This window comes from Staurois parvus, unplaced genomic scaffold (assembly GCF_062004578.1).
Source record: "Staurois parvus isolate SC_StPar_1 unplaced genomic scaffold, SC_StPar_1.0 ptg000119l, whole genome shotgun sequence".
NCBI classification, from domain to species: domain Eukaryota; kingdom Metazoa; phylum Chordata; class Amphibia; order Anura; family Ranidae; genus Staurois; species Staurois parvus.
In genome coordinates this window covers 43,698-71,670 of record NW_028317915.1, presented here as the reverse complement: position 1 = coordinate 71,670, position 27,973 = coordinate 43,698, and the positions used below count along the sequence as shown (strand labels likewise).

At 45.3% G+C, this 27,973-nt stretch overlaps 1 protein-coding gene across 1 annotated transcript in view; it reads left to right on the top strand.

The window, feature by feature from the left end:
* The window catches only part of LOC149467197 (SET-binding protein-like), a gene marked incomplete at its 3' end in the record, with an annotated part of 54,211 nt that extends 28,008 nt beyond the window's left edge, over positions 1–26,203 (top strand). Inside the window, exons 2-3 of the mRNA XM_089672073.1 lie at positions 22,007–22,631; positions 26,016–26,203. Coding sequence (XP_089528199.1) covers positions 22,143–22,631; positions 26,016–26,203 — 677 coding nt within the window. The remainder of the gene's footprint in view (positions 1–22,006; positions 22,632–26,015) is intronic.
* Between the last annotated feature and the right edge of the window lie 1,770 nt (positions 26,204–27,973).

The window sequence follows — 27,973 nt, the reverse complement described above, 5'->3', positions numbered from 1 at the left end:
TTTCTCCTTTCACATAAATACATTTATTATGCCCTCCAATAAAGTGTAGCCGTTCTATTATACAGTGGGATTTATTAGCTCGCTCACATTAATTCAATGATGTCTAGGCTGCGACCTTCATATTGCCGGCAGAGGTGCTGTAAAATCCACGTCAGATCCACTTTTGATATATGGTTTGTGTTCTGAAATTCACAAAATGACGGCTCGTCCTGGGAATGGGCTGTAACCTAAAAAAAAAATAAAATGGTGTGCTTTATGGGAGCCCTCCTGACCTTGGCCGGGGTTCAAGAGCCCAAGAACTTTAATACAAATTTGCTAATGGTTTTCTTGCTATCAAAATTGAAGTGTCACATTGTCACCCGGATGAAGTCCTTTTGGCAGCGGCAGGGAACAGCTGCGTGCTTTCTATGGTGAAAAGCCAGCTTTGTTAGAGGAGAACTCCAGACATGTTAATTATTTGAAGGAGAACTTTTTGTTTATTTAAAGCTGAAATCCAGACAGAAGACACAGAATAATGTGGTTCTGTCATTATTAAAACATTATTATTATTATTATTATTATTATACAGTATTTAGATAGCGCCAACGGTTTGCTCAGCACTGTACATTACAATGGGAGACAGTACACAAGACAGTACAGTTACAATACAATACACGAGGGGTTCGAGGGCCCTGCTCCTTGGAGCTTACAATCTAGGAGGGAGGGGAGAGTGGTACTGGAGGAAATAGCTGTGGGGGATCGAGTGGTGGAAAGAGTGGAGGAGATCAGCAAATTAGGTGAGGGCGGGGTAGGCTTCTCTAAAGAGATGGGTTTTCAGGGTGCGGAGGGAAGGTGACAGTCTGATGGATTGGGGTAGTGAGTTCCAGAGGATGGGGGAAGCCCTGGAGAAGTCCTGGAGACGGACATGGGAAGAGGAGATCAGGGAACTGGAGAGAAGGAGTTAGTCTTATTTAAACCCTCAAATGTACAATTCATACAGTACTGTAGACCTCACCACTTGGGCCTCATTCACATGGGCCTCACCGCTGATTCGTCATCTACAATGGAACGCTTTGTTGGCAGGAGACCGGGAGGAGATATCCTGCTTCCTGCACTCCTGTTTTGAAGAGAGATTTCATACTGAACCCTCCGTTACCATGCTACTACTGCATCCATTAGGCATGATTGCATCACGGTTGTGGCGTGGCACCATTCACCTCTACAGGCCACGGTGGCAGGCAACATTGCCTGCAATTTGCAACATGCCCTATATTTCCCCCCCCCCCCCCAGTGCTTTTCAACTATGACAAATATGTAAATGGTTGTTTCCTGTTCTTTGCATGGTGCACCTCAACCAGCCAGCAAATTGGTTTTACCGTCTAGCCCATGTGAAAGGGGCTTCACTGCATTTTGCTGTGTGCTTTTCAAGTTTGTTGTTGCTGAAGCATTCCATCTGTCAAATGTTCTCTTCTCTATTTTTTGTCCTTGGGTGGCTACATTGGCTTGCAAGAATCTATGGAGCCCCGTTGTAGCCACCCTTGTGCACATGCTCTTAGTGGGGACTACATGCAGGTGAACAGTCCCAAAGCCTAGGATGGCTGTTGCATTTATGATTTGCTTCTCCTGGGGTTCAGTTTTTAGCTTTTCCCACCACTCTGGTATCTCTTTTTAAAGCGTTCTGAACACCTAGTGGGGAGGTGGGAATAATCATCGGACCACTGTGATTGGCTCACAGTGGTCACGTGATCAGGAGCACCTCCTATCCCTCTTGTATTGAACTGTATCGTTGCTGTATTGTCTCCCGTTCTATTGTAAAGCGCTGAGCAAACTGTTGGCGCCATATAAATCCTGTATAATAATAATGTCCTACTAGCCACACTGGTCATTAGTGGGGATCGCGAGTTGTCTTTGACAGCTGCTTCTCCATGATCTCAGCACAAAAACATTGGATGCCCAGTGACGCTTATGTGCGGCGTTTGGGTGTTAGAACTATATAAATCCTGTATAATAATAACGCCTAAACGCCACACATAAGCGTCACTGGGCATCCAATGTTTTTGTGCTGAGATCGCGGAGAAGCAGCTGTCAAAGACAACTCTCGATCCCCACTAATGACCAGTGTGGCTAGTAGGACCTTATTATTATACAGGATTTATATGGCGCCAACAGTTTGCTCAGCGCTTTACAATATAACGAGAGACAATACAGCAACAATACAGTTCAATACAAGAGGGATAGGAGGGCCCTGCTCCTTGGAGCTTACATTCTAAGAGGGAGGGGCTGGTGGTACAAAAGGTAATAACTGTGGGGGATGGACTGGTAGGAGGAATAGAAGATTCTGTTATTAGCTGAAGGCAAGATAGGCTTCCCTGAAGAGAGAGGTTTTCAGAGATCGCCTAAAAGTGGGCAGAGTAGGTGATACTCTGATTGGGGTAGAGAGTTCCAGAGGATGGGGGAGGCTCCGGAGAAGTCCTGGAGACAAGCGTTAAAGCCCACCCTTATACTGGTGATCAGAAGAGGTGCCTTCTTACACCGGTGGTCAGTGGAGAAGATCCCTCTCGCAACTTTATGGTCAATGCTGAATTTCCCTCTTACATTGGTAGCCAAAGAAGGAACCCCTTATGTTGGCTTTCATTGGAAGAAGGGGCACTTTATACTGGTGATCAGAAGAGGTGCCTTCTTACACCGGTGGTCAGTGGAGAAGATCCCTCTCACAACTTATGGTCAATGCTGAATTTCCCTCTTACATTGATAGCCAAAGAAGGAACCCCTTATGTTGGCTGTCATTGGAAAAAGGGGCACTTTATACTGGTGATCAGAAGAGAAGGGTTCCCTTAAACAGTGGAAAAAGCTTTCAGGTGTCAGGGAGCACCAGCTTGGAAATGTCCTCTTACATTGTGGTCAGTGATCAATGCTTCCTTACATTGGTGCTCATTGTGGGACCCTCCGACATTGGTGATCAAAGGGAGAGGTGCCTTCTTATGCTAGTGGAGTTCCTTCTTACATTGGTAGCCAAAGAAGAACCCCTTACAATGGTTTTCACTGGAAAAAGGCCACTTTATACTGGTGGTCAGTGGAGAAAGGCCCCCTTAAACAGTGGAAAAAAAAAGGTTTCAGGTCTCAGGGAACATGTGCTCAGAAATGCCCTCTTACGTTGGTGGTCAGTGGGAGAGGTGCCTTGTTTTGCCAGTGGGGCTCCTTCTTACACTGGTAGCAAGAGAAGAAGAACCCCTTCCACTGGTTCTTTGCATGTTGTATCTGTTATTCAGGCGTCAACTGGTTAACTTTCGGGAGTTTGATTTGATGACCAGTTTTATTATTAGACCTGTTCACAAGGAGGCTGCAAGAGATTTGGACCCATTATTTGTACAACCATCACTGCGGGGCTGATTTTGCATTCTTCTCCCTCCAGTCTAAGTAATAAATTTGTTCCTTTTTTGTAGCAAACGAGTTTCCCGTGTTGCCCTGATTATGTTACTGATTAGGAATGCTCCTCGTCATGGGCACCTGACCCGTTACCGCTATGTGCGATTCTATTTATAAAGCGCCATTTAGACCCATCACATGGCTCTGGCTGACCAGCAGGTTCTGCGTGTTCGACGTTTCCATCGGTAGAAGTTGGTTATTTCCTGTTTTCTGGCAAACCTTTGTAACGCCTGAGCCCTGGAGACAGTCTTAAAGGACAAAAGCTCCGGGTTAATGATTCATCGCCCTTTTCACACGTCTGAGAACAAAACAAAAATGGTTGTTCCTTGGAGTTACAGCAATATGGGTAGATTTCAGTGTCTATTAATAGGCAACGGATTCACCAGGCTGATATGAACACTTGGCATTCTCAATGGTATGTAAACCCTAACTTTAAACTTTGTAGTCTGTTCGATATTTGGTTTGGAGTGTTTGGTTATGTCTGTTTGATAATTGCCAATAAACACTTGTTGATCCCACCAAAAATCCAGTGAGCTAATCACTTCCTGTACTCAGTGCTGCACTGTTCTTGTTCCCATCTCTCTGGGGACTTTAGAATACTTCTACCCAGGGGCGGACTGACCATTTGGAAACTCGGGCACTGCCCGAGGGCCCGGGATCAGTAGGGGACCCCATGAGATGCCCCTGGTACCTTTTTTCATAGGCTTTTTTTGAGTTTGGGCAAGTAAACAGGGGCCCCATGATCCATGAGTTGTCAGTCCGCCCATGTTGCTTCATGCATACTGCATAAAAAAGATGAGAAAACGTATCTCCCAATTTGGGATTTGGGCTTTTTTTTCCTGAACACTGCTTTAGAATATGGCTGCCATGTGCATGGACTCATTGGAGCCAAGTTTAGATTGCCATATGGATCTAAATGCTGAGTTTTTTTTTGGCACTTGTGTGCATAAGGCTGTGTAGACTTAAGTTGTAGACTGTGGACATGCTACATGAGACTAATGATCACTGTCATAATAAATTCTCTAGTCCTTGTCCTAGGGCAGGGGCCACAACCGGCCCGGTACAAGATTTTTTTACAGCCCGCGGCTAGGGTCATTGGCGTATCCCTAATGTGAACGGATTATTAAGGTCAGCAGAAGCTGTCTATGGTCTTGCTTCAACTCTTCCTCCATGTAAGGGGGCTCGGGGGACTCTGCTGGTGCCCCTGATGTTAGTGGGGACTCTATTAGGGATCCTGATGTAAAGGAGCCCTCTGATGAGGACCCTTATGTAAAGAGGACTCTGATGAAAGAGGGGCTCTGATGGGGACCCTAATGTAAGAGGAACTCTAATAAAGACCCTGATTTAAAGAGCACTCTGATGTAAGAAGGGTTTTGATGAAGACTCTAATGTAAGGGGGAATCTGCTGGGGACCCTGATGTAAGGAGCACTCAAATGAGGCCCCTTATGTAAAGAGTACTCAGATGGGGACCGTGATGTAAGAGCACTCTGATGGGAACCGTGATGCAAGGAGCACTCTGCTGGGGACCCCAATCTAAGGAGCATTCTTATGTAAGAGGGGCTTTCATGTGGACTCTGATGTAAGGGGGAATCTGCTGGGGACCCTGATGTAAGGAGCACTCAGATGAGGACCCTTATGTAAAGAGTACTCAGATGGGGACCGTGATGTAAGGAGCACTCTGATGGGAACCGTGATGCAAGGAGCACTCTGCTGGGGACCCCAATCTAAGGAGCATTCTTATGTAAGAGGGGCTTTTGTCGGGACACTGGTGTAAGGGGGAATCTGCTGGGGACCCTGATATATGGAGCACTCAGATGAGGACCCTTATGTAAAGAGTACTCAGATTGGGACTGTGATTTAAGGAGCACTCTGATGGGGACCCTGATCTAAGGAGCATTCTTATGTAAGAGGGGCTTTTGTGGGGACTCTGATATATGGAGCACTCTGTTGGGGACCTTGATGTAAGAGGGGCTCTGATGGAGAGGTAAGGGGGGATTTGCAGGGGACCCTGATATAAAGGAGTTCTGCGATGAGGACCCTTATGTAAAGAGAACGTTGATGAAAGAGGGGCTCTGACGGTGACTTTGATGTAAGAGGCAATCTGATGGAGACCCTGATGTAAGAGGGGCTCTGATAGGGATTCTTCTATAAGAGGGGACTCAAATAGGGACCATGAACTAAGGTGCACTCTTATGTAAGTGGGGCTTTGATGGGGACCCTCATGTAAGGAGCACTCTGCTGGAAACCCTGATGTAAAGAGGACTCTAATAAGGACCACAATGTATTGAGCACTCTGATGTGAGAGGAGCTCTAATGGAGACTCTGATGTAAGAGGGAATCTGCTGGAGACCAACAGTGATGTAAGGGGGGACTCTGCTGGGGACCCTGATATAAGGAGGACTCTGATGTTTGTTTGTTTTTTTTGTTACACAAGTATTTGTAAAAAAGGATGTGGCCCTCATACTGACAAGCTTGGAGACCTCTGTCCTAGGGTGACAATGCTACTCCTTCATAGATGAAAGTACTGTGAGTGTTGACACTAGGGCAGAAAGTGTGTTACGGGTATGGTAGGATCACCAGGTACAATTAAATGAGGATGCTCGCTTTTTTTTTTTTTTTTTTAAGCCCCCTTTCACACTTGCGTGAGAATATGTTTTTTTTTTTTGCGTGTTGGCGCACATGAACGGAATTGCCCATTTTTGGCCCCATAGATCTATAAAAGGGAGCACCAAAAAAAATGTATGTAAATGCAAATTTCAGGTGCTTCCATTAAAGGGCAAAAAAATGAGAGGTTCTGCCCCCAAAGAAGCTCATTTGATTTTTCGAGCTTTGATGGACAAACGACACAACTGGCCCAATGAGAATAGTTGGATTCTTAATCTTGAGCATCCTCAGGCTTCGGGTATTGCGCCTCAGGTGTGAATGGGGGCTGACAGCCGCCCCATCTAATGCAGGCCATAGATGAGATGAAAAACGACTGAAAATCGTCCGGAAAAAAAAATCGGCCGATTTTCGGATCGTTAGTGTGGTTATCGGTCTGCCGTTTTTTCGTGATTTTTGACCTTTTAGATTATCAGTCCTGCAGGAAAATAATCGGCCAAATGTGTCGTCCTGCCGATTTTTGCAGCAATGATGGACAAATTTGCTGATCTTTTTTCCACATTTAAAAATGCGCATTAGCAGTGACATGAAAGAGGAGAAGAAGAAAAGGAAAGAAATAGAATATGAATGAGAAGAAGAAATAGAATATGAAAAAGAAAAAAGAATTTCAGTCCAATATTATATTTGACATTTAAAAGTATAGCAACATTGTATCTATTTGTATCCGAATAGAAACATCTGTATCCGAAATGGATACAAACAGATACAATGTTGCAACTTTTTCTTCTGCATATTCTATTTCATCTTTTTATTCGTATTCTATTTCTTCTTCTTCTTCATATTCTATTTCATCTCTTTATTTGTATTCTATTTCTTCTTCTTCATATTCTATTTCTTCTTCATATTCTATTTCTTCTGCTTCTGCATATATTCTGTATAATTGCCGGCCGTAGACGGGACGAAAATCATCCAACCTTTTTCTACCAATAGTGGTAATGTCGGCTGATTGAACGACCAAATTTTCATTTAAAAAAAAAAAAAAAAGCGGCCGGTTTTCTCCCCGTCTATGGCCTGCATAAGAACTGGTAAGCTGCAATATATTCAAGTTTTGTTCTTGGATTTAGATGCACTAGAAGTGTATCTATTACAAAAAAAAATGTCTCTCTCTTGTATGATGAGCAAGGTCAGGGGAACCTATATCAGTGGTTCTCAACCTTCCTAATGCCGCGACACCTTAATACAGTTCCTCATGTTGTGGTGACCCCCAACCATAAATTTGTTTTCGTTGCTACTTCATAACTGTAATTTTGCAGTGGGAGGAGTAGTGCCACGTCATTGGTGTCAGTGGGAGGAATAGTGCCCCATCATTGGTGTCAGTGGGAGGAATAGTGTCCCATCATTGGTATCCGTGGGAGGAATAGTGTCCCATCATTGGTATCAGTGGGAGGAATAGTGTCCCATCATTGGTATCAGTGGGAGGAATAGTGTCCCATCATTGGTATCAGTGGGAGGAATAGTGTCCCATCATTGGTATCAGTGGTAGGAATAGTGCCCCATCATTGGTGTCAGTGGTAGGAATAGTGCCCCATCATTGGTGTCAGTGGTAAGAATAGTGCCCCATCATTGGTGTCAGTGGTAGGAATAGTGCCCCATCATTGGTGTCAGTGGGAGGAATAGTGCCCCATCATTGGTATCAGTGGGAGGAATAGTGCCCCATCATTGGTGTCAGTGGGAGGAATAGTGCCCCATCATTGGTGTCAGTGGGAGGAATAGTGCCCCATCATTGGTGTCAGTGGTAGGAATAGTGCCCCATCATTGGTGTCAGTGGTAGGAATAGTGCCCCATCATTGGTGTCAGTGGTAGGAATAGTGCCCCATCATTGGTGTCAGTGGGAGGAATAGTGCCCCATCATTGGTGTCAGTGGGAGGAATAGTGCCCCATCATTGGTGTCAGTGGGAGGAATAGTGCCCCATCATTGGTGTCAGTGGAAGGAATAGTGCCCCATCATTGGTATCAGTGGGAGGAATAGTGCCCCCATCATTGGTGTCAGTGGGAGGAATAGTGCCCCATCATTGGTGTCAGTGGGAGGAATAGTGCTCCATCATTGGTATCAGGGGGAGGAATAGTGCCCCATCGTTGGTATCAGTGGGAGGAATAGTGCCCCATCGTTGGTATCAGTGGGAGGAATAGTGCCCCATCGTTGTTGTCAGTGGGAGGAATAGTGCCCCATCGGTGTCAGTGGGAGGAATAGTGCCCCATCGTTGGTATCAGTGGTAGGAATAGTGCCCCATCATTGGTGTCAGTGGTAGGAATAGTGCCCCATCATTGGTGTCAGTGGGAGGAATAGTGCCCCATCATTGGTGTCAGTGGGAGGAATAGTGCCCCATCATTGGTGTCAGTGGGAGGAATAGTGCCCCATCATTGGTGTCAGTGGGAGGAATAGTGCCCCATCATTGGTGTCAGTGGGAGTAATAGTGCCCCATCATTGGTGTCAGTGGGAGTAATAGTGCCCCATCATTGGTATCAGTGGGAGGAATAGTGCCCCATCATTGGTGTCAGTGGGAGGAAAAGTGCCCCATCATTGGTATCAGGTGGAGCAATAGTGCCCCAACATTGGTGTCAGTGGGAGGAATAGTGCCCCAACATTGGTGTCAGTGGGAGGAATAGTGCCCCATCATTGGTATCAGGGGGAGCAATAGTGCCCCATCATTGGTATCAGGGGGAGGAATAGTGCCCCATCGTTGGTATCAGTGGGAGGAATAGTGCCCCATCGTTGTTGTCAGTGGGAGGAATAGTGCCCCATCGGTGTCAGTGGGAGGAATAGTGCCCCATCGTTGGTATCAGGGGGAGCAATAGTGCCCCAACATTGGTGTCAGTGGGAGGAATCGTGCCCCATCGTTGGTATCAGTGGGAGGAATAGTGTCCCATCGTTGGTATCAGTGGGGGGAGGAATAGTGCCCCATCGTTGGTGTCAGTGGGGGGAGGAATAGTGCCCCATTGTTGGTGTCAGTGGGGGAGGAATAGTGCCCCATCGTTGGTGTCAGTGGGGGGAGGAATAGTGCCCCATCGTTGGTGTCAGTGGGGGGAGGAATAGTGCCCCATCATTAGAATTAGTGACACCAATGATTGGGCACTATTCCTCCCACTGACACCAATGATACTTACCTTGCTGACCCCTGCTCCAGCCTGGGCTCGCTCGCTCCCTCCCTCTCCCATGGTACAGACACTTACCGGTCAGATGTCTTCCTTCTCCGGCCGCTCTCCTCCTCTTCACTCGCTCGATCTTTGCGGTGCCGCTCGGCTCCTCCTCTCCAAGCTCCACCTCCTCGCCGGTGATTGGCCACCTGTGTGCCTCTCCTGAGCTACAGTTCCGGCGGCCAATCACCGACGAGGAAGGATTGATCCTGGGGGTGTGTCCAGATGACAGGGATGGCATGTCATCCCGCCCACACCTGGAGACGGATAGAGGAGCGGTGTCTCGGTTCCTAAGGCCATCGGAAATATCTGTTTTCCGATGGTCTTAGGCGACCCCTGTGAAAGTGTCGTTCGACCCCCAAAGCGGTCGCGACCCCCAGGTTGAGAACCGCTGACCTATATGAAAACAGGTTCTCTGTGATCTCCTCTTTGGTAGGTTTTCCGGTCTTTCTAACATGTACTGTGATTACTACCTAAGAGATGCAGCTAGTTTCTTGTTATTACACATATAAACAATCGGACAGCCTGAATCCTAACTAACAACAAACCTCTCTATAGTAAAAAGGGACGTTTCCTTTTTTAACCTCTTCCAGTCCGGACACTTTTACCCCTTTCCTGTCTAGGCCAATTTTCAGCTTTCAGCGCTATTACACTTTGAATGACAATTGCACGGTCATGCGACACTGTACCCATATGAATTTTTTACCATTTTTTTAAGACAGATAAAACTTTATTTTGGTGGTATTTATTCACCGCTGGGATTTTTATTTGTTTTGCTATGTGAATTAAAAAGTCCAAAAATTTTGAAAAAAAGTGTTTTTCTTATAAAATTTTGCAAATAAATAGTATTTAATCATAAATCTTGGCCAAAATTTATTCAGTTATATTTTTAGTAAAAAAAAAAAAATTAGTTTATAACCAAAAATTATAATTTGTAAACCTTTTTTTTTTTTTTACATTTTCTTTTATTTTTTAATTTTTTTTTTTTTTTTAACATCATAGTGACACTGTACTACTTGTGGGGGGTGATGAATATATATATATATTTTTTTTTTACACCGATTGCTTTTACGCCCATAAAAGCTGTAAAAGCAATCATTTCTCCTTCTCTCTGGCTGCATTCTTGCAGCCATTGAGAACTACTGTGTGAGCTGTGATTGGTCACAGCTTGTCACGTGGTACCAGGCTGTTGTGAATAGTCCTGTACCATGTGACCTCTGTGATCATTCACATATTTCACACGTAGTAAGCAATGATGTCAGAAGTGCCATCTTGCTTACTACTCTGCATGTGATCACTGATTGGCCAATCAGTGATCACATGATTGGGACCTCGTACAGAGGTCCCATACTACGATCGGTGTTCCACTGTGTCCAGAGGACACAGCGGGCACCGGATCGCGGTGTGGCACACTCCCAGGGAGCACGCACAGTCCATAATGGTGGGTGCCGTTTATGAACTGCAACCTGCCACTGGACTGCCACCTTCCGGCCATTTATATACAGCGACCGGACGGCAAGTGGTTAAGTCACACCACAGTCACAGAAAAGTAGTGCAGAAAACTTGCGTCGTATCGATTTAAACGGCACCTATTAAAATGAATGTGTTTTGACTTGTCATGCAACTTTGTGATGCAAGTCACTTGATAAGTTGGGCAGCACAGTAGCTCAATGGTTAACACTTCCGCCTGGCAGTACTAGGATCGTTGGTTCAAATCCCAACCACGGCACCACCTGCCTGGAGTTTGCATGTTCTCCCTGTGCCTGCGTGGGTTTCCTCCGGGTACTCCGGTTTCCTCCCACACTCCAGAGACATGCTGGTAGGTGAATTGGATCCTGTCTAAATTGGCCCTAGTATGTGTATGTATGTGAGTTAGGGACCTTAGATTGTACGCCCCTTGAGGGTTAGGGACTGATGTGAATGTACAATATATATGTAAAGTGCTGCGTAAATTAATGGCGCTATATAAGTACCTGAAATAAAATAAAAAACATATGAAATGCGTTGTATATCTCCCTGAAGATTTGTTTAAGTGGAGATGCTATCTATGTGGGAGAAAAGCAGAACTTCTATGCTTATTTTAATGCCTCCGGGTACTCCGGTTTCCTCCCACACTCCAAAGACATGCTGGTAGGTGAATTGGCTCCTGTCTAAATTGGCCCTAGTATGTGTATGTATGAATGTGAGAAGGCCCTTAGACTGTAAGCTCCTTGAGAGCAGAGACTGATTGGGGAAGCACAGTGGCTAAGTGGTTAGCACTCCTACCTACCAGCACTAGGGTCACTGGTTCAAATCCGAATCATGGCTACACCTGCCTGGAGTTTGCATGTTCTCCCTGTGCCTGCGTGGGTTTCCTCTGGGTACTCTGGTTTCCTCCCACACTCCAAAGACATGCTGGTAGGTGAATTGGCTCCTGTCCATTAGATTGTACGCCCCTTGAGGGTTAGGGACTGATGTGAATGTACAATATATATGTAAAGCACTGCGTACATTGACGGCGCTATATAAGTACCTGAAATAAAATAAAAAATATATGAAATGCGTTGTATATCTCCCTGAAGATTTGTTTAAGTGGAGATGCTATTTATGTGGGAGAAAAGCAGAACTTCGATACTTATTGTAATGCCTCCGGGTACTCCGGTTTCCTCCCACACCCCAAAGACATGCTGGTAGGTGAATTGGCTCCTGTCTAAATTGGCCCTAATATGTGTATGTATGAATGTGAGTTAGGGACCTTAGATTGTACTCCCCTTGAGGGTTAGGGACCTTAGAATGTACACCCCTTGAGGGTTAGGGACCTTAGATTGTACACCCCTTGAGGGTTAGGGACCTTAGATTGTACACCCCTTGAGGGTTAGGGACCTTAGATTGTACACCCCTTGAGGGTTAGGGACCTTAGATTGTACGCCCCTTGAGGGTTAGGGACCTTAGATTGTACACCCCTTGAGGGTTAGGGACTGATGTGAATGTACAATATATATGTAAAGCGCTGTGTAAATTGATGGCGCTATATAAGTACCTGAAATAAATAAATAAGTTTCAGCAGTGTGAACTGGGGCTCAACGCTTTCCAGCAAGCAGGAACCGGCCCCTAAAATTTTGGACCACTGGAGGCGGTGTATGGGCTTCCTGATCATGTGATTGGCTATTGCAGTGATCATGTGATCAGGCAGCTGCCTCCTGTTTGTAAACAGTGACCGGAGGGCTGTTGGTGGCAGTGCGGTCACTGTGCTGCGAGTGCCGAATGAATGCGCTTCCAGAACCAACAAGGGACACCACCTATAGGCTTCTTGCCGGAGTGGAGGGGTTAAGATTGCTGGCGTAGGATTGTCAGGGACTGATGGAGCCCTGGTCATGTTTACATTAACAGTCACAAGCCATGTGATCGGAATGTACACAAATGTTTCTGAAAAGCGTTTGCTTTATCCGCCAAGCCAGCCTCTCGTGTTTTAGTAGTGTTGACACTCCTGCCTCTGCCTTTATAAAGCCAATGACCATGATATTGATTTGTGGCAACATATGGGATTGTGTTTGCAGTCAGCATTGCTGAGCGGTTACTAGAAAGTCGGAGAAGAGACGGCCTGGCGTTTCCCTTTTCTCAGAAGGCAACATGTGGGAACAGCCAAGAACAGGTACGTCGTCGTCGTCTTCTTCTAACGTCTTGCTGTAGTTCCTGTCCCAGTTTCGATATGAGTTACAGCCCATCAGAAACCTTGCGAAACGGCGGCCGAAGGAGTTGACTTTTTTTTTGTTCTGCTACAGTGATCGTAACTTTTGTGTGCCTTAAAGGGAAACTGTAATTGTTTTTGGTGAATTATAATTTTTTTTTTTTTTTTTTAAAGGTTCATACATTAATCATTTACATGATTTTGTTTTTTTCATTGCCTTTTAAAGTGTATGTCAGGGCAAAAATATTTAGGACATCTCACACATTGCTTTATGTTTTATTAATTTAAAAGTGCTGCAAGTACAGAAAAATACCTTTTTGATTTGCTAGAATTCCATTGAGGTCTTAATTTTCTTTTTGGGCTGACGATGCAAAAAAAAAAAAAAAAACTTTCTGCATTGAAATCCTAACCAGTGTTGTCATCCACTTCTGCTGGACTACGCTACTGCAGCTATCACTGCCCCTCGGGGTCCCTCACTACATACATCGATTTCATTCCCATCAGTACAAGCTTGCTAGCTTGAATGCCAAGAATGTGCCGACACACTGTGTGTCGGGAAATGGCTCTCAGAAGATGTAGCTCTGGGGGTTTTCTTACATCAGTATGAACTGAGCTCCCAGAACAAAAAATACTGGGACAGGCTCTACAGTAGTCTGCCTCTACCCTGGGGTTCTTCCAGAGGTTGCTGCAGGTTCCTTGAGTGAGCAATTTCTGGTAACCATCAACACTAGTGATGTTTTACCTATTTGGTTGGAGGGGAGCATTCTTTCCACTTACCACTAGTGTAATGGGATCCTTCTCCTACTGCCCACCAGTATAAAGTGGACTTTTGCCCATTGACAGCCAGTGTAAGATGGGTATTCTCCTGTGGCTACCACTGTAAAAGGGAACTTCTCACCTGATCACCAGTGATGCTGATACTTTTCTTACTGATCAGCAATGTAAGGAGGTCCTACAATAACCACCAATGTAAGGGGGGCATTCCTCACTGACTACCAATATAAGGGGACATTTCTTCTCAGGTGTTCTGAGTCTTGAGAGCTTTTTCTATGGTGCAACAGGACCCTTCTCCTACTGGCCACGTGTATAATGTGGCACTTACCCAATGACAACCAGTGTAAGGGGTTCTCCTCCTCTGACTACTAACTTAGGAGGGAACATCTTCAGAGACCACTGGCATAAGAAGGCACCTCTCCCACTGGTCACCAATGTCGGGAGAGTGCTACAATGACCACCAATGTAAGGAGGCATTTTTCACTGACCACCTACGTAAGGGAATATTTCATATCAGGTGGACCGGAGAGCTTTTTCAAGGGTGTAAGGGGACCCTTCTCCCACTGACCACCAGTATAATGTGGCCCTTTTCCCAATGACAACAAATGTAAGGGGTTCTTCTCCACTGGCTATTAATTTAAAAGCGAACTTCTTTACTGACCACCAAATGTGCAAGTGATCACCAATGCAAAAACTTCCTACAATAACCACCTATGTAAGGAGGCTTTGTTTACTGACCAATGTAAGAGTTTATTTATTGGCAGGTGTTCCCTGAAACCTGAAAGCTTTTTGTCACTCTATAACGTGGGCCTTCTAACAATAATAACCAATACAAGAGGGTCCTTTTCCTTTGGCTACTGATGTAAGAGGGAAATTCTGCAATGACCACCAGTGTAAGAGAGAGGTTCTCCCATTGATCACAAATGTAAGGACGTCCTACAATGTAATGGGGCATTTCTTCTTTGACCACCATTGTAAGGAATCCTATCTTAGCAGGGGTTCCCTATAAGATTTTTCTATGAGGTAACAGGGTTCTTCTCTCACTGACCATGAGTATAATGTGGCACTTTTCCCAAAGACAACCAGTGTAAGGGGTTCTTCTTCTTTGGCTGCCAGTGTAAGAAGGAACTCCAGTAGCAAAAGAAGGCACCTCTCCCACGGACCACCAATGTAAGAGGGCATTTCTAAGCACATGTTCCCTGAGACCTGAAAGCTTTTTTTTCACTGTTTAAGGGGGCCTTTCTCCACTGACCACCAGTATAAAGTGGCCCTTCTTCCAGTGACAATCAGTGTAAGGGGTTCTTCTTTTCTTACCAATGTAAGAAGGAACTCCACTAGTATAAGAAGGCACCTCTCCCTTTGATCACCAATGTCGGAGGGTCCCACAATGAGCACCAATGTAAGGAAACATTGACCGTAAGTTGTGAGAGGGATCTTCTCCACTGACCACCGGTGTAAGAAGGCACTTCTCCAACTGATCACCAAGGTCAGTGGGTCCTACAATGACCACCAATGAAAAGTATTTTTCACTGACCACTGATATAAGGGGGTATTTCTTAGCAGGGGTTTTCTGGAACTGGAATGTCGGAGGGTCCCACAATGAGCACCAATGTAAGGAGGCATTGATCACTGACCACAATGTAAGAGGACATTTCCAAGCTGGTGCTCCCTGACACCTGAAAGCTTTTTTCACTGTTTAAGGGAGCCCTTCTCTTCTGATCACCAGTATAAAGTGCCCCTTCTTCCAATGACCGCCAACATAAGGGGTTCCTTCTTTGGCTACCAATGTAAGAAAGAGATTCAGCATTGACCATAAGTTGTGAGAGGGATCTTCTCCACTGACCACCGGTGTAAGAAGGCACCTCTCCAACTGATCACCAAGGTCGGTGGGTCCTACAATGACCACCAATGAAAAAGTATTTTTCACTGACCACTGATATAAGGGGGTATTTCTTAGCAGGGGTTTTCTGGGAACTGGAAGCTATTACATGGGTTCCTTAATTTCCGAAATGTTGGAAAAGGCTGCTCTACAGGTTGAGAGGGAGGTTTGGGCATACATTTGGATAATGCCTGGGCATTCACTTTTTAAACATGCTGGTGCTTCCATGGTGCTAAATTTTTAAAGCGTGCTGGACAGGGCAACCTGCATCAGACATGCATCACAGGGTGATTTTTCTGACTCTACCAGTAGTCTAATATTAGTCGTAACAACAGAATTGACCAGAACTGAAAAAGAGGAACAAAAGTCCAAGTGGGCATTTCTTCTAAATACGTCCTAAAGGCTTCCATCTCCTAAACAACATCACTTTTTGGTGCAGTTTTCCATCTTTGCTGTAGATAAAAGTAACATCCTCGGCCTGTGTTGTAATTCTAAATGCCATTGTTCACCCTGGATGAGCGGAAACATATACTGTCTGCTGTTTTATTACCCCTGGAGCTGGCGGTCTACTCTGGCTATAAATCCTGTGATGTATGTATACACATGTACATACATCTGCATTAATGAAAGCCCGGTTCGGCCCTCGTTTGACTGCTGCTGTATATCCAGGCCCGCAGCATTGTTGTCTACTGCCAGAAAGTCAGCGCTCGCTGTCAATGTTCTAGGAAGATGACAAAAAGAGAAACCGCTGAGCCTATATGAGTGAAAACAGAAGCGCGGACCTGGGTGATTCTTGTAGACTCGTGTCACAGCTCCAGCCAGATTTACAAAACACGTTTTAAGAGTTGCATACATCTTCCTTCAAAAATTACTTTTCATTGCAGCTAGTGCAACATCTTTGAATACTGGCTTTGTGCTGAGAGCTGAGATCAGGCTTACAGTGGGAGTGGCTGCTCTGTTGATGGGCTGGAAGGGGAGGTACTTGGGTAGGCTTATTGAGGCAATGAGTTCAGGGTCGGTACTGCCAATGTGGTGGTGTTGGCTATTGGCTCGAGGTGGGGCAATGTCATGAAGTGTTGGCTGTCGTCTTATGTTATATAGCACAAAATCGCTAGGGGGTGTAGCATTGCTGACAAAACCTTTTGAAAAATGCTAACTTCCTGGCTGTCATGCCGATCAGTTCACCAGTGCTTTCACTTGCAGACCCAGAAATGAAATGCTGGATTTCTGACTTGACTTTACTTGCTGCCTGCTTGGTCAGTTCCTCGTCCTATTGAAACTGATATCCAGCCAGATGCACACATTTATTTATTTCAGGTACTTGTATAGCGCCGTCAATTTACGCAGCGCTTTACATATATATTGTACATTCACATCAGTCCCTAACCCTCAAGGGGTGTACAATCTAAGGTCCCTAACTCACATTCATACATACACATACTGGGGACAATTTAGACAGGATCCAATTCACCTACCAGCATGTCTTTGGAGTGTGGGAGGAAACTAGAATACCCGGAGGAAACCCGCACAGGGAGAACATGCAAATTCCAGGCAGGTGGTTCCGGGGTTGGGATTTGAACCAAGGACCCTAGTACTGCCAGGCGGAAGTGCTAACAATTTAGCCACTGTGCTGCCCACACATGTTACTGTGTTTGTTATATGTTCTATGTTTTTTTTTTTTTTAATGCAAGCAATGTAAGTATCTGAATATGGCTTGGGATCGGTCTGTTGCAGTAAGCCGTGCAGTAGAGCTCAGCCTGGGATAGAGGCGGCACCAGCAGACAAGCAATTGTTTACCAAAGTAATGAGAATTCTGATAGGATAGAGCAGAGTGACAGACAGACAGATGAGCTCATCTGTCTCCTGCTTCTCCTTCAACCGTCCAGTTACAGGCTGGGGATGGGCAAGACCTGTAAGTGTCACTGAACTGCAGCGGAGAAAAATCAGGTCTTCTGCAATTGCCAGTGTTTTGAATATATGCCAGAGCTACAGTATGTAAATCTTAGGACTGGATGGACAGAAATATCAATCCTTTGGCAGGTTAACAGCTGTTATATGTGTCTTTCATTCTTGTATTTATCTATATGTCTGGAGCTATATGAGCTTTACAGTCGGAGACAGCCAGGAAAATTGTCATTGAATCGGGGTGGATTTGATTTAAATCAAGTTGATTTTAATCACTAGTGAAAAGGCTCGATTTAAATCATCATTTTTCATTTCAATCTTTCCAAAACTGAGCTCTTAGTATTCCACCCAGCCCGTGCCCCCTCCACTGACTTCACCATAAATATCGATAACACAACCATCAGTCCCTCCCCTCATGCCAGGGTACTAGGTGTAATCCTAGACTCCCATCTGACCTTCCAGCCCCAGATCCAATCGCTGACACAATCATGTAGACTTCACCTCCGCAACATCTCCAAGATACGACCGTTCCTAACCTCGGAAACCACTAAGCAACTTATCCACTCCCTTGTTAGATGTCGCCTTGACTATTGTAACTCCCTCCTCATTGGCCGACCTCATCGCAGGCTATCCCCTCTTCAGTCTATCATGAATGCTGCGGCCAGACTCATCCACCTTACTAACCGTTCTGTATCTGCCACCCCTCTCTGCCAATCCCTCCACTGGCCTCCACCCCACTCTGCCAATCCCTCCACTGGTCTCCACTCAGTGTCCTCCACCCCTCTCTGCCAATCCCTCCACTGGCCTCCACTCACTGTCCTCCACCCCTCCCTGCCAATCCCTCCACTGGCCTCCACTCCTTGTCCTCCACCCCTCTCTGCCAATCTCTCCACTGGCTCCCAATTGCCCAACGGATAAAATTTAAAACACTAACAATGACATATAAAGCCGTCTACAACACTGCCCCAAATTACATCACCGATCTTGGCTCTAAATATCACCCAAACCGTCCTCTCTGCTCCTCGCAAGACCTCCTACTCTCTAGCCCTTATTTCCTCCTCCCATGCTCGTCTCCAGGACTTCTCCAGGGCATCCCCCCATTCTCTGGAACTCCCTACCCCAATCTATCAGACTATCGCCTACTCTACTTACTTTTAGGCGATCACTGAAAGCCTATCTCTTCAGGGAAGCCTATCCTGTCCTCAGCTAATACTGGAATCCTCTACTCTTCCAACCACTCCATCCCCCACAGTTATTACCTATTGTACCAATAACCCCTCCCTCCAAGATTGTAAGTTCCAAGGAGCAGGGCCCTCAAATCCCTCTTGTATTGAACTGTATTGTCTCCCACTATAATGTAAAGCGCTGAGCAAACCGTTAGCGCTATATAAATCCTGTATAATAATAATAATCATTTTTAAAGAGCAGCTGTCATCTCTGTCCCACACGGCTCCTCCTCTGACCCGCCATTGACTCACCAACAGTCCCATTCACTTTAATGGGACGGCTGGTGATGCGGCAGTGACACAACAAGGTGAGGGACGTGGCGGCAGCAGGTGAGTGGATGCCTGCTAACAGGCGCTGCCATGATGGATCTAAAATGACAGGTGCTCTTTAAATGTAAGGAATCCGACTCATTTGTGCTGGTAGTTAGAATCTTTAATATCTGCAAACCTAATGAAGGTTTCCCTTTTAGAATAATAAGCTGTCATTTTAGTAAAACAGAGATATCAGAACCGATTTCAGGTTAATAGGTTAATCACACATAGCTGGAGAACGACTCCAATTCTTTTATTTTGTGTTTTTTCTCATGATTCCTGTGACATTGTGTGAAGGCATCAATGCTGTGCATGTTATCTCAGCTTGCAGAGCTCGGATTCATTGAATGAGTTTACCAAAAATGTAAATATTGCAGAATATACAGCCTCATGCTACATAACTAAGCTCCATTTCATGCCGAATAAACTAAATTATTAATATATCTTAAATAGAAAACTATCTTTAGATTTTTACTCCAAAAGCATTTTATTAAAATAAATTTGATAAAAATCAAAATGATTTAAATAAATAAAATCCAATTTTTTTTTTAATAAATAATATATCAACAATTTTTATCCACCCTGCATTGCATTTAGGGTGTCGAGGCCTCTGTACAATCTCCACTAGGTTTACTGACCGCTGTGTAATGCGACGACTTACCTGCTGATTCATTCAATTTATAGCCAAAGGACTTGATAAATGATATTGGTGATTGTACAATCAGATTGTAGCGTGTCGCAAGCTGTGGCCCTTCTTATGGGAAAATGTAAAAAATCATTTGATGTCTTTGATTTCAACAAATTCTCATTTTGAAACAAAAACCTTCTTTTATTTTTATTTTTTTTACTTGGACCAGAGCTGTTGGTAAAAGATTGCGATCTGATGTCGGCAGGTGTCCTGATGTGAGGTTTTGCACTGCTCTCACCAAATAAAATGCATTAGATTATTCACATAAAAACAGTTTCTAGAAAACATTGTGTCTTCCAAGAATCGAGATAAAAATGGAAGGTTTGACAACACCCTACAGCTTCCTCACACCTGTGAACTTGGCACATCGGGCTCCAGCGGTTGCCTGGAGAGAGGCTGTTTGTGAATTGAGATGGTTTAAGTGGTTTTTCACGATCAGATCAAGTAAGCCATTGTTGGGTACTTTAAGTGGTTGTAAACCTCAGACATGAAATATGAACAAAGCATATCCCTCTTTAGTGTGTATTTGTCTCAATTAAGAACACTCTGGGTCCTTTCCTATCTGCTACTTTTGTTCCTCTATCTGTATGAATTTCTTCTGACAAGTTTTTCTGACACCCAAGAGAAAAATGGTGACAGGGGAGGGACCTCCAGCAGGTTGACAGCCTCAGCTCTGTTCCTGTGAGCTATGTGAAGAGGGGTGTGTCCCTTCCCTCCAGTCAGCTCTCAGAGCTCTTCTCACTGAGCTCTGCAGAGTGTAATCTCCGCTCTCCACCCCCCTGTTTTCTGTAAGCCAGACAAGCTGTATAAATTCTGGACTTTGAACAGATGTAGAGAAGAGAATACTGCAGATAGACAGGTACAACTTATTAAGGAGGATTTGTTTTATTTCTGTGTATCACCTGAGGTCACTTCATTGGGTATATGTGAGGGTTTACAACCACTTTAAAGAGTAATTCCAAACAATTGAAAGCATTTAAAAAAAATTACTAACACTGGCCAGCAAACACTTCAGCTGGGATAAAGTCAAATGCATTACTTTTGAATTCTGTTCAAAATGCAAGAATTACTTAAAACTGAACTCAGGGAATGAGACAGAATCTACTCTTGCATTGTTCCCTCCCCTGCACTTCAGAGTTAAAATCCTCATTTAGTTTAGGGGTGCAGGGGTAAGGTACTTAAAGTGGAACTTTATGTAAACACAAAAAAAATTTCCTACCTGCCAGTCTACTCCTGCACGCATAGCTCACTGTAGAAATTCAGCAATGCTGAATCTGACTGATCTTCCATGCAAGCATGTGAGTGACGTCCTATCGGCCTGGCCAATGAAACCGGCTGTGATCAATATCCAGAAGCTGGCCGCTCAAAGATGTTAGGACGCCGCATCATTGGACTGAAGATGGGAATAGTTCTGCATTAACTCATTCCTCCTCCGTCCATGTGACCAGTCCATTGCTGCGGCCTATCTAAGGCTCTCTCAGCTACAGTCGGCCTAGGCCGCCTTGACATTGATGGGTCTTCAGGACGCCAGCTGTCTCTTCCAAGTTCTTGCACCTGGCCCCCCAACATGATCCGTCTTTAGGGCACCGACTGTCTTTTCCAAGTTCTTGTAAGCCCCCCCCCAGCATGGTCCATCTGTAGGGTGCCATCTGTCCCTTTCAAGTTCTTGCAACAACCCCCCCCCCCCCCAAATCCCCCGACATGGTCTGTCTGTTGGGTGCCAACTGTTTCTTCCAAGTTCTTGCAACTATTCCCCTGAAATGCTCTGTCGTTAGGGTGCTGGCTGTCTGTTCCAAGTTCTTGCACTTGGCTTCCCGAAGTAGCACAATTTCAGGGTGGTGGCTGTCCCTTCCAAGTTTTTTGTACCTGGCCCCCCAACATCTTTAAGGAGCCAGTTGTCTCTTTCAAAGTTCCTGCACCTGGCCGCCTGATGTGGCATGTAATTAGGGGCTGGTTGCAAAATTCTCATAGGGACAGCTGTCTCCCTCATGACGCACAGTGGTGCATGCGCAGAAGAGCACCCTGAGGTCTCCTGGAATGCATGATAGGAGTATCTCAGGAGGCTTCCGGAAACTCAGTATGTCCTACATAAGCAAGAATCTAGGAAGTGTGGAGAGGTTTGCCCAGAAAACAAACACAAAAAATGAATTCTTCTAAGAGAATGATGTAAAGTGGGTGGAGAGAGTAATGGTCCACTTTAACTTTACTTTAATATCGTATGTGCATTACAAAATCAAAGTGTTGGTACTATTGCTTTCTTGGAAGCAACCAACCTGGCATTATTAGAATTATATAAATCATAACGTACCTATAACCTCTTACTAAATTACTAATATTTTTCTTCTCCTTTCAGATTCCTCATTCTCCCCTCCCATTGCTGATTTTGGAATATTTAAAGCGATCACTTAAGTACTTTCACCGCTAGAGAACGTTTTGTCAGTCCAAGACCCATATACTTTGCACAAAGCTTGTGGTTTGTTGGATTTGTCATGGAGCAACGTGAAAACGCCAGCGGAAACCGACAACGGTGTTGTGAAACCGATTTCCTGCCATCCGCCTCATCGGCAAAGGCCCCGCCCATCTCTGGTTGTGCCGGGGGAGACACCCTGATGCCAGCCCCCGGGGCCACCAAGGCCGGTCCTGGAAACGAGTCGATGGAGCCGGAGGAAGAAGACGAACTCGGGTCGGGAAGAGACGTGGATTTAAACTCCAACGCGGACAGTGAGAGATGGGTCACCGGAGACGGCTTGGAAGAACAGGAGTTCTCCATCAAGGAGGCCAACTTCACAGAGGGGAGTCTGAAGCTCAAGATCCAGACCACCAAGAGGGCCAAGAAGCCCCCAAAAAACCTGGAGAACTACATTTGCCCTCCAGAGATTAAAATTACCATAAAGCAGTCAGGAGAGCAAAAACTCTCCAAGGCTGGGAGGGCCGGCAAAGCCGGGAAGGACGACGAGAGGGTTCATTTGAAAAAGAAGGTAAGGAAGTAGATTCTATAATGTTAAGGTCAATTGTTCTGAAGAGAATTCGATTCAACTGGAAGAAGTTTCCCAAAATTAAGTTACTTTTCCAAAGCGAAAAATAGAAAATATAATTATTTAATAATATAAAATGTTTTTAATATCAAGTTTATCAAACACAAAAGTTGCTTGTTTTTGAAACTATCTTCCAGTTGTACTTTTTTTTTTTTTTTTAAACGTGAACCTGGCTTTGCCCATACAAAGCAAGAGTTTTTTTGAATTGCCTCCCTACCCATACCCATTGGTTATACTCCCATCCCTTTTCCCACCCACTGCCTTGTTCATAAGAAGTCTCCTAAAAATTCAATCTTGCCAGAGCTTACACCAGGCGAAGGACGCTTCCCCCACCCCAATGTGATGACGATAGGCATTAATGGTGGGGAGTGAAGTTAGTAAAAGTGGTAGCAAGTTAAATCGACCTGTTAACTAATACTGTAGCTTCCATCTTTCTATCATAAATGGTTGTCTGAGACATTCGACAATTACTTCCCATTGGTCCAATGAGACTAGTAGAGAGCGCATGTCAACTAGTTACACAATCTCCCTCAACTAGACTACAGCTAAGGTAACTAGGTTGGGTTACGACTCTTTGCACTTTTGTCTTAACTGCCTTATTGAATAAGCCTGTGTTTTGTGGACCTTTCAGAAGCTCAGAATGGATCATTACCAGGTTCAGTGGTGGTTTTAGGATGTCTTTACTGGCGTAACCTGTACTTGTTGTTTCTAGACAAAGACTTCCATCAATGACTGTTATGGCAGGTGGATTGGTTTCCCGCACTATACGGCCATTTTACCGTATCATGCTGACAGTTTGTACCCATTTGATGGAAGGCCGGTGTTGCAATGTCAACAGTTGCAATCTCAGTTTTGTTGACTTTGCCTTCGGTGATGTTCTGGGAGGCTACAAAGGAAACCAATTCTTGATGTGGCAAAGTTTGAACAGGGAATGTGCTGTCCCTATGCAATCTCTGGAACTTGGTGTCTGCTTTTTACATTTTGAAAACTTCCTAAAGTGATATTAAACCCTGAACCAAAAATATAATATGCAGCTAGCCAATTATTAGATGTGGTGTTAGTTTACTTTTTTTTTTTTTTAGGCTTTTTAACCTGGTGACCTGGCCAGTAGCACACCTCCTGTATTGGAGTGACTCCACTTTGGATGAAAGAGCACAGGGGGCACAGCTGCCAGTAGAATTGTTATTCCGGGGAGGGGAGTGTTAGATGCAGTAGCAGATTTGAACACACAAACTGAAGCTCACATTCTTGTAAGCAGTTATAGCAAACAGTTTTTTCATGTTGAGATAAGCCCCCCTTCACATATCGCTGCAACTCTGCTATCCCAAATGTCATAGTAATAACAGCACAACGCGCTACGTGTGTCATATGTCTTTTGATTGTTGTGCCTTTAAAAATCATGCAAAGCTTGTCTCCTGAAAAGCAGCAGGAGCTTCTTTTTGGGCGACAAATACGTCTAAGGCAGGCCAATCAACCAAATGGGCTGTCCCTATGCTGGACACAAAATCGTGGCGCTTTAAAAATAAGCGTTCTCTATGTGATATGTGAACGGGGCCTAAATGTTGTACATATATAAAAGCTGATCACCAGGTGAAAAGAAGGGAAACAGAGCCTAAAAAAGAAAACTAATACAGCCATCCCATCTAAGAAACTGCAATATAATAAATGTGCTTTTGGGTTTTATACTGCTTTAAAGCCATGAATTCCAGACATGGTATTTTCTGACGTCAGCCTGGTCTGCTTCTGCCCAGAATTTAAAAAAAAAGAAAAGGGTGATTCTCAGTTTTTGTAAGAAATGTTTGTTTACTTACCGACTTGTAATTAGATTTTGTAGCACATGTCCTCTTCTTCTTGGAACTGGCAGAGCCGAAAATATAGCCGTGTTGTTGTTACATAAAGTCCATCACAGGCGCAAGAGGGCAATCAGACTTGCAGACGCCAAACATTGTTAAACTGACATCCAGGCAGATAAAAAAGGTTATCTTCATCATTAACCTCTTCACGCCGGCCGAACGCAAATGTGCGGCCTCCCGGTGTCTGGGCCTAGACGCCGAGCGGCCGCACATTTGCGTTCTATTAAAAAAGGACATATGTGCCGAGAGCGCGCACCCTGTGTGCTCCCAGCACACATGTCCGCTACTCACGGAAAGGTCCCGATCTCCTCTTTCGATCAGGACCTTTCCCGATCATGCGATCAGGCGGTCACATGACCTTAAACCCCGCCTCCCGGCTTCTTAAACTCTTAAAGGACCGGGAGGTGCCGGCGTGAAGGGATTACGGCCTCATGCACATAGGATGGTTTTTTTTTTTTCCTCCTTCGGAGGACTTTCCTCCAGGGGAGGAAAAATCTGCGTAAAAAACGTGTTTTGCAAATGCGTTTAGGTGCGTCTAGCATTTCGGCTTTCTTAATATAAATAATAATTATCAATATTCTGCCCATTGGAATGAATGAACACTCAAGCGCTAAACACACCTAGACACATTTACATGCGTGTGATGCGTGTGCATCTAGTGGTTTTTCCAGCAAAGCCCTCCTCTTCTGAACATGCAAGTGATTTTTAGTTTTTTTTTTTAACATAGAGGAGCGTTTAGAGGCAGAAAAGAAAACGTCAAATGCCTCAAACCGTCACGTTTGTGTGCACGAGGCCGAAGTGTATTTCTAAACACAAGCAGTGAAAGTACTTCAATGTGGCCCTTGAAATCTCCTGTACAGCAGGGCTGGAGTGTGAAAGGAAGAAGCAGCACAAGGAGCCAATTCGTTTATGTGCTGACAAGTATGCTGATAGGAAGAGAGCTTAGCTTATCACTCTACTGCTTCACCTATCACAGCTAGTATTTCAGAAGGGCGGTAAAGCCCCGCAGCTCGTTTGAATGGTCCCTGAGAATGCACACCCTTACTGTGAAACACTTAACCCTTGCATGGCCTGAATCGTTTAAACCGGTTTTAGTCTTTGGGTCAAGCCTTGGCCCCGCCGGCCGGTTTTTAACATTTCCTGATCGAATAGCAGCTGTGTCAAGTCGAAATTGCTGCAGTGTGTGCGCCCCCTGCTCCCTTTTTTTTTTGTTTCCCTGATATAGCTAGTTTGTAAACTCCGGCAATAAACTTTGTATCCCGCTGACATTCAAAACCACATTCAGTCCTTAATGTCTGCGCGGGCCGCGATGGCATGGATTCAGCCGCATCAATGCAAACAGCGCCAGGTGGCCCAGCCACCGCATCTCTGAAAGTCATTTAAATAACAGCATGGCGGTGGACTCAGCCTGCCGGCTATGAAAGACGGGAGATTATCCCTCCCAACTGGGGTTTTGATTGACTTTCTTCAATAGTCTCGCTTTACTGGTTGGCGTTCAAGCCAAGAAAATGTCTTTTCGTCCGTGATGGGGAACGTCAAAGTTTTACAAGGACGATGCGCCAGATCTGTCAATATCAAAGCTGCTCCAACTGTGGCCGGTGGAGATCTAAGAGTCCCAGATTGTGCTTGGAACTTTAGAAGAACATTGAAGATTGTCAACACGTGAGATAAGGAAGAGGTTAGGCCATCCAAAGCTCAGATGTCCATTCTTGTAGGGTGTATGAGGCTTGACGTGTACGTTAGCTCTACAAATGATGATAAAGCATAACCTCTGCCTTCCCTTATGTCTTGCACAGTTGTACAGGCTCTTCTCCTGTACTGAATTTACCATCTGGAATTTCACTGCACACTGTGAGCTTCTCTTACAGGAGACCAAGACTGATATATAGTGCAGGAGATTGAGACTGCTGCCTCTTACAGTTTGAGACTGGAAGGTGTTGCAGGAGACTGAGCCTGGGACCTGTTTCAGGAGACCGAAGCTGGGACGTGTTGCAGGAGACCCAGGCTGGGAGGTGTTGCAGGAGACCCAGGCTGGGAGGTGTTGCAGGAGACCCAGGCAGGGAGGTGTTGCAGGAGACCCAGGCTGGGAGGTGTTGCAGGAGACCCAGGCAGGGAGGTGTTGCAGGAGACCGAGGCTGGGAGGTGTTGCAGGAGACCCAGGCAGGGAGGTGTTGCAGGAGACCGAGGCTGGGAGGTGTTGCAGGAGACCGAGGCTGGGAGGTGTTGCAGGAGACCGAGGCTGGGAGGTGTTGCAGGAGACCCGGGCTGGGAGGTGTTGCAGGAGACCCGGGCTGGGAGGTGTTGCAGGAGACCCGGGCTGGGAAGTGTTGCAGGAGACCCGGGCTGGAAGGTGTTGCAGGAGACCCGGGCTGGGAGGTGTTGCAGGAGACCCGGGCTGGGAGGTGTTGCAGGAGACCCGGGCTGGGAGGTGTTGCAGGAGACCCGGGCTGGGAGGTGTTGCAGGAGACCCGGGCTGGGAGGTGTTGCAGGAGACCCGGGCTGGGAGGTGTTGCAGGAGACCCGGGCTGGGAGGTGTTGCAGGAGACCATTAGAGATCACTAGCATTGTGGTTCTTTTTTGGTGGCTAGGGCCCAGGGGCTGCACAAAAAGTACAAATAGGCCACAGGTCGGGATGCAGGGCATCAGCCTTTCAGGCATTGGCCTCCCTTTGCCAGGTTCATAGTTGGCCATACATTGAGAAGGAAAGGCTACATGATGTATGTTAAATTGCACAGTGGCGTTGGTAGAAATTCTAAATGTTATGTCAAATTTTAAAGGAAGCCTATTTTTCCCGGGACATTCTAAACTTGGCTTTATCCTCGACCATTTAGCGTCTATACACGACGGGTAATGGGATTCACATGTCAGCCACAGATTAATGGAGGATCCTGGATGGATTTCCTGAACTTCATCTTTGTGGTTCCCATGTGTTCTCCCACAGTAAGTCAGGATCACTCACAAGTCTCCTTCTAATGTGTTCTCTCATAGATATTCCATCCTGCCATCAAGCAGATGTTTCCATCGTTTTTTTGTGTTTCACTTTTTTGGCCAAAACGGCCTTTCGTCTGCGATATCAATGAATAATTCACAAGAATAGATGGTACGTTTAGTAACAATTATCCTTGCAATGTTTCTGAACTTTATGGGTCATTACATTTTTTTTTTGTTATCGACCTCCTGAAGAGCTGATGGTCTCCTTCCACTCTGGTGGATTAAAGTCCATTTCCACTTTTTGTTGATAAAATTAAAAGCTTGAAAGCAGAGCCATCATATTAGTGGACATTAGCATCAGCCACATTTTATTTAGGTGCACATACTAAGTTATGTGTCACTGGGGGAGAGGAGACTGGGGAAATGTTTCCTCCTACCTGCAGCAGACTGACGACATAACCGTAGGCTAGACAGAGTCACTGGAAATGAGCTCAAGGGTGG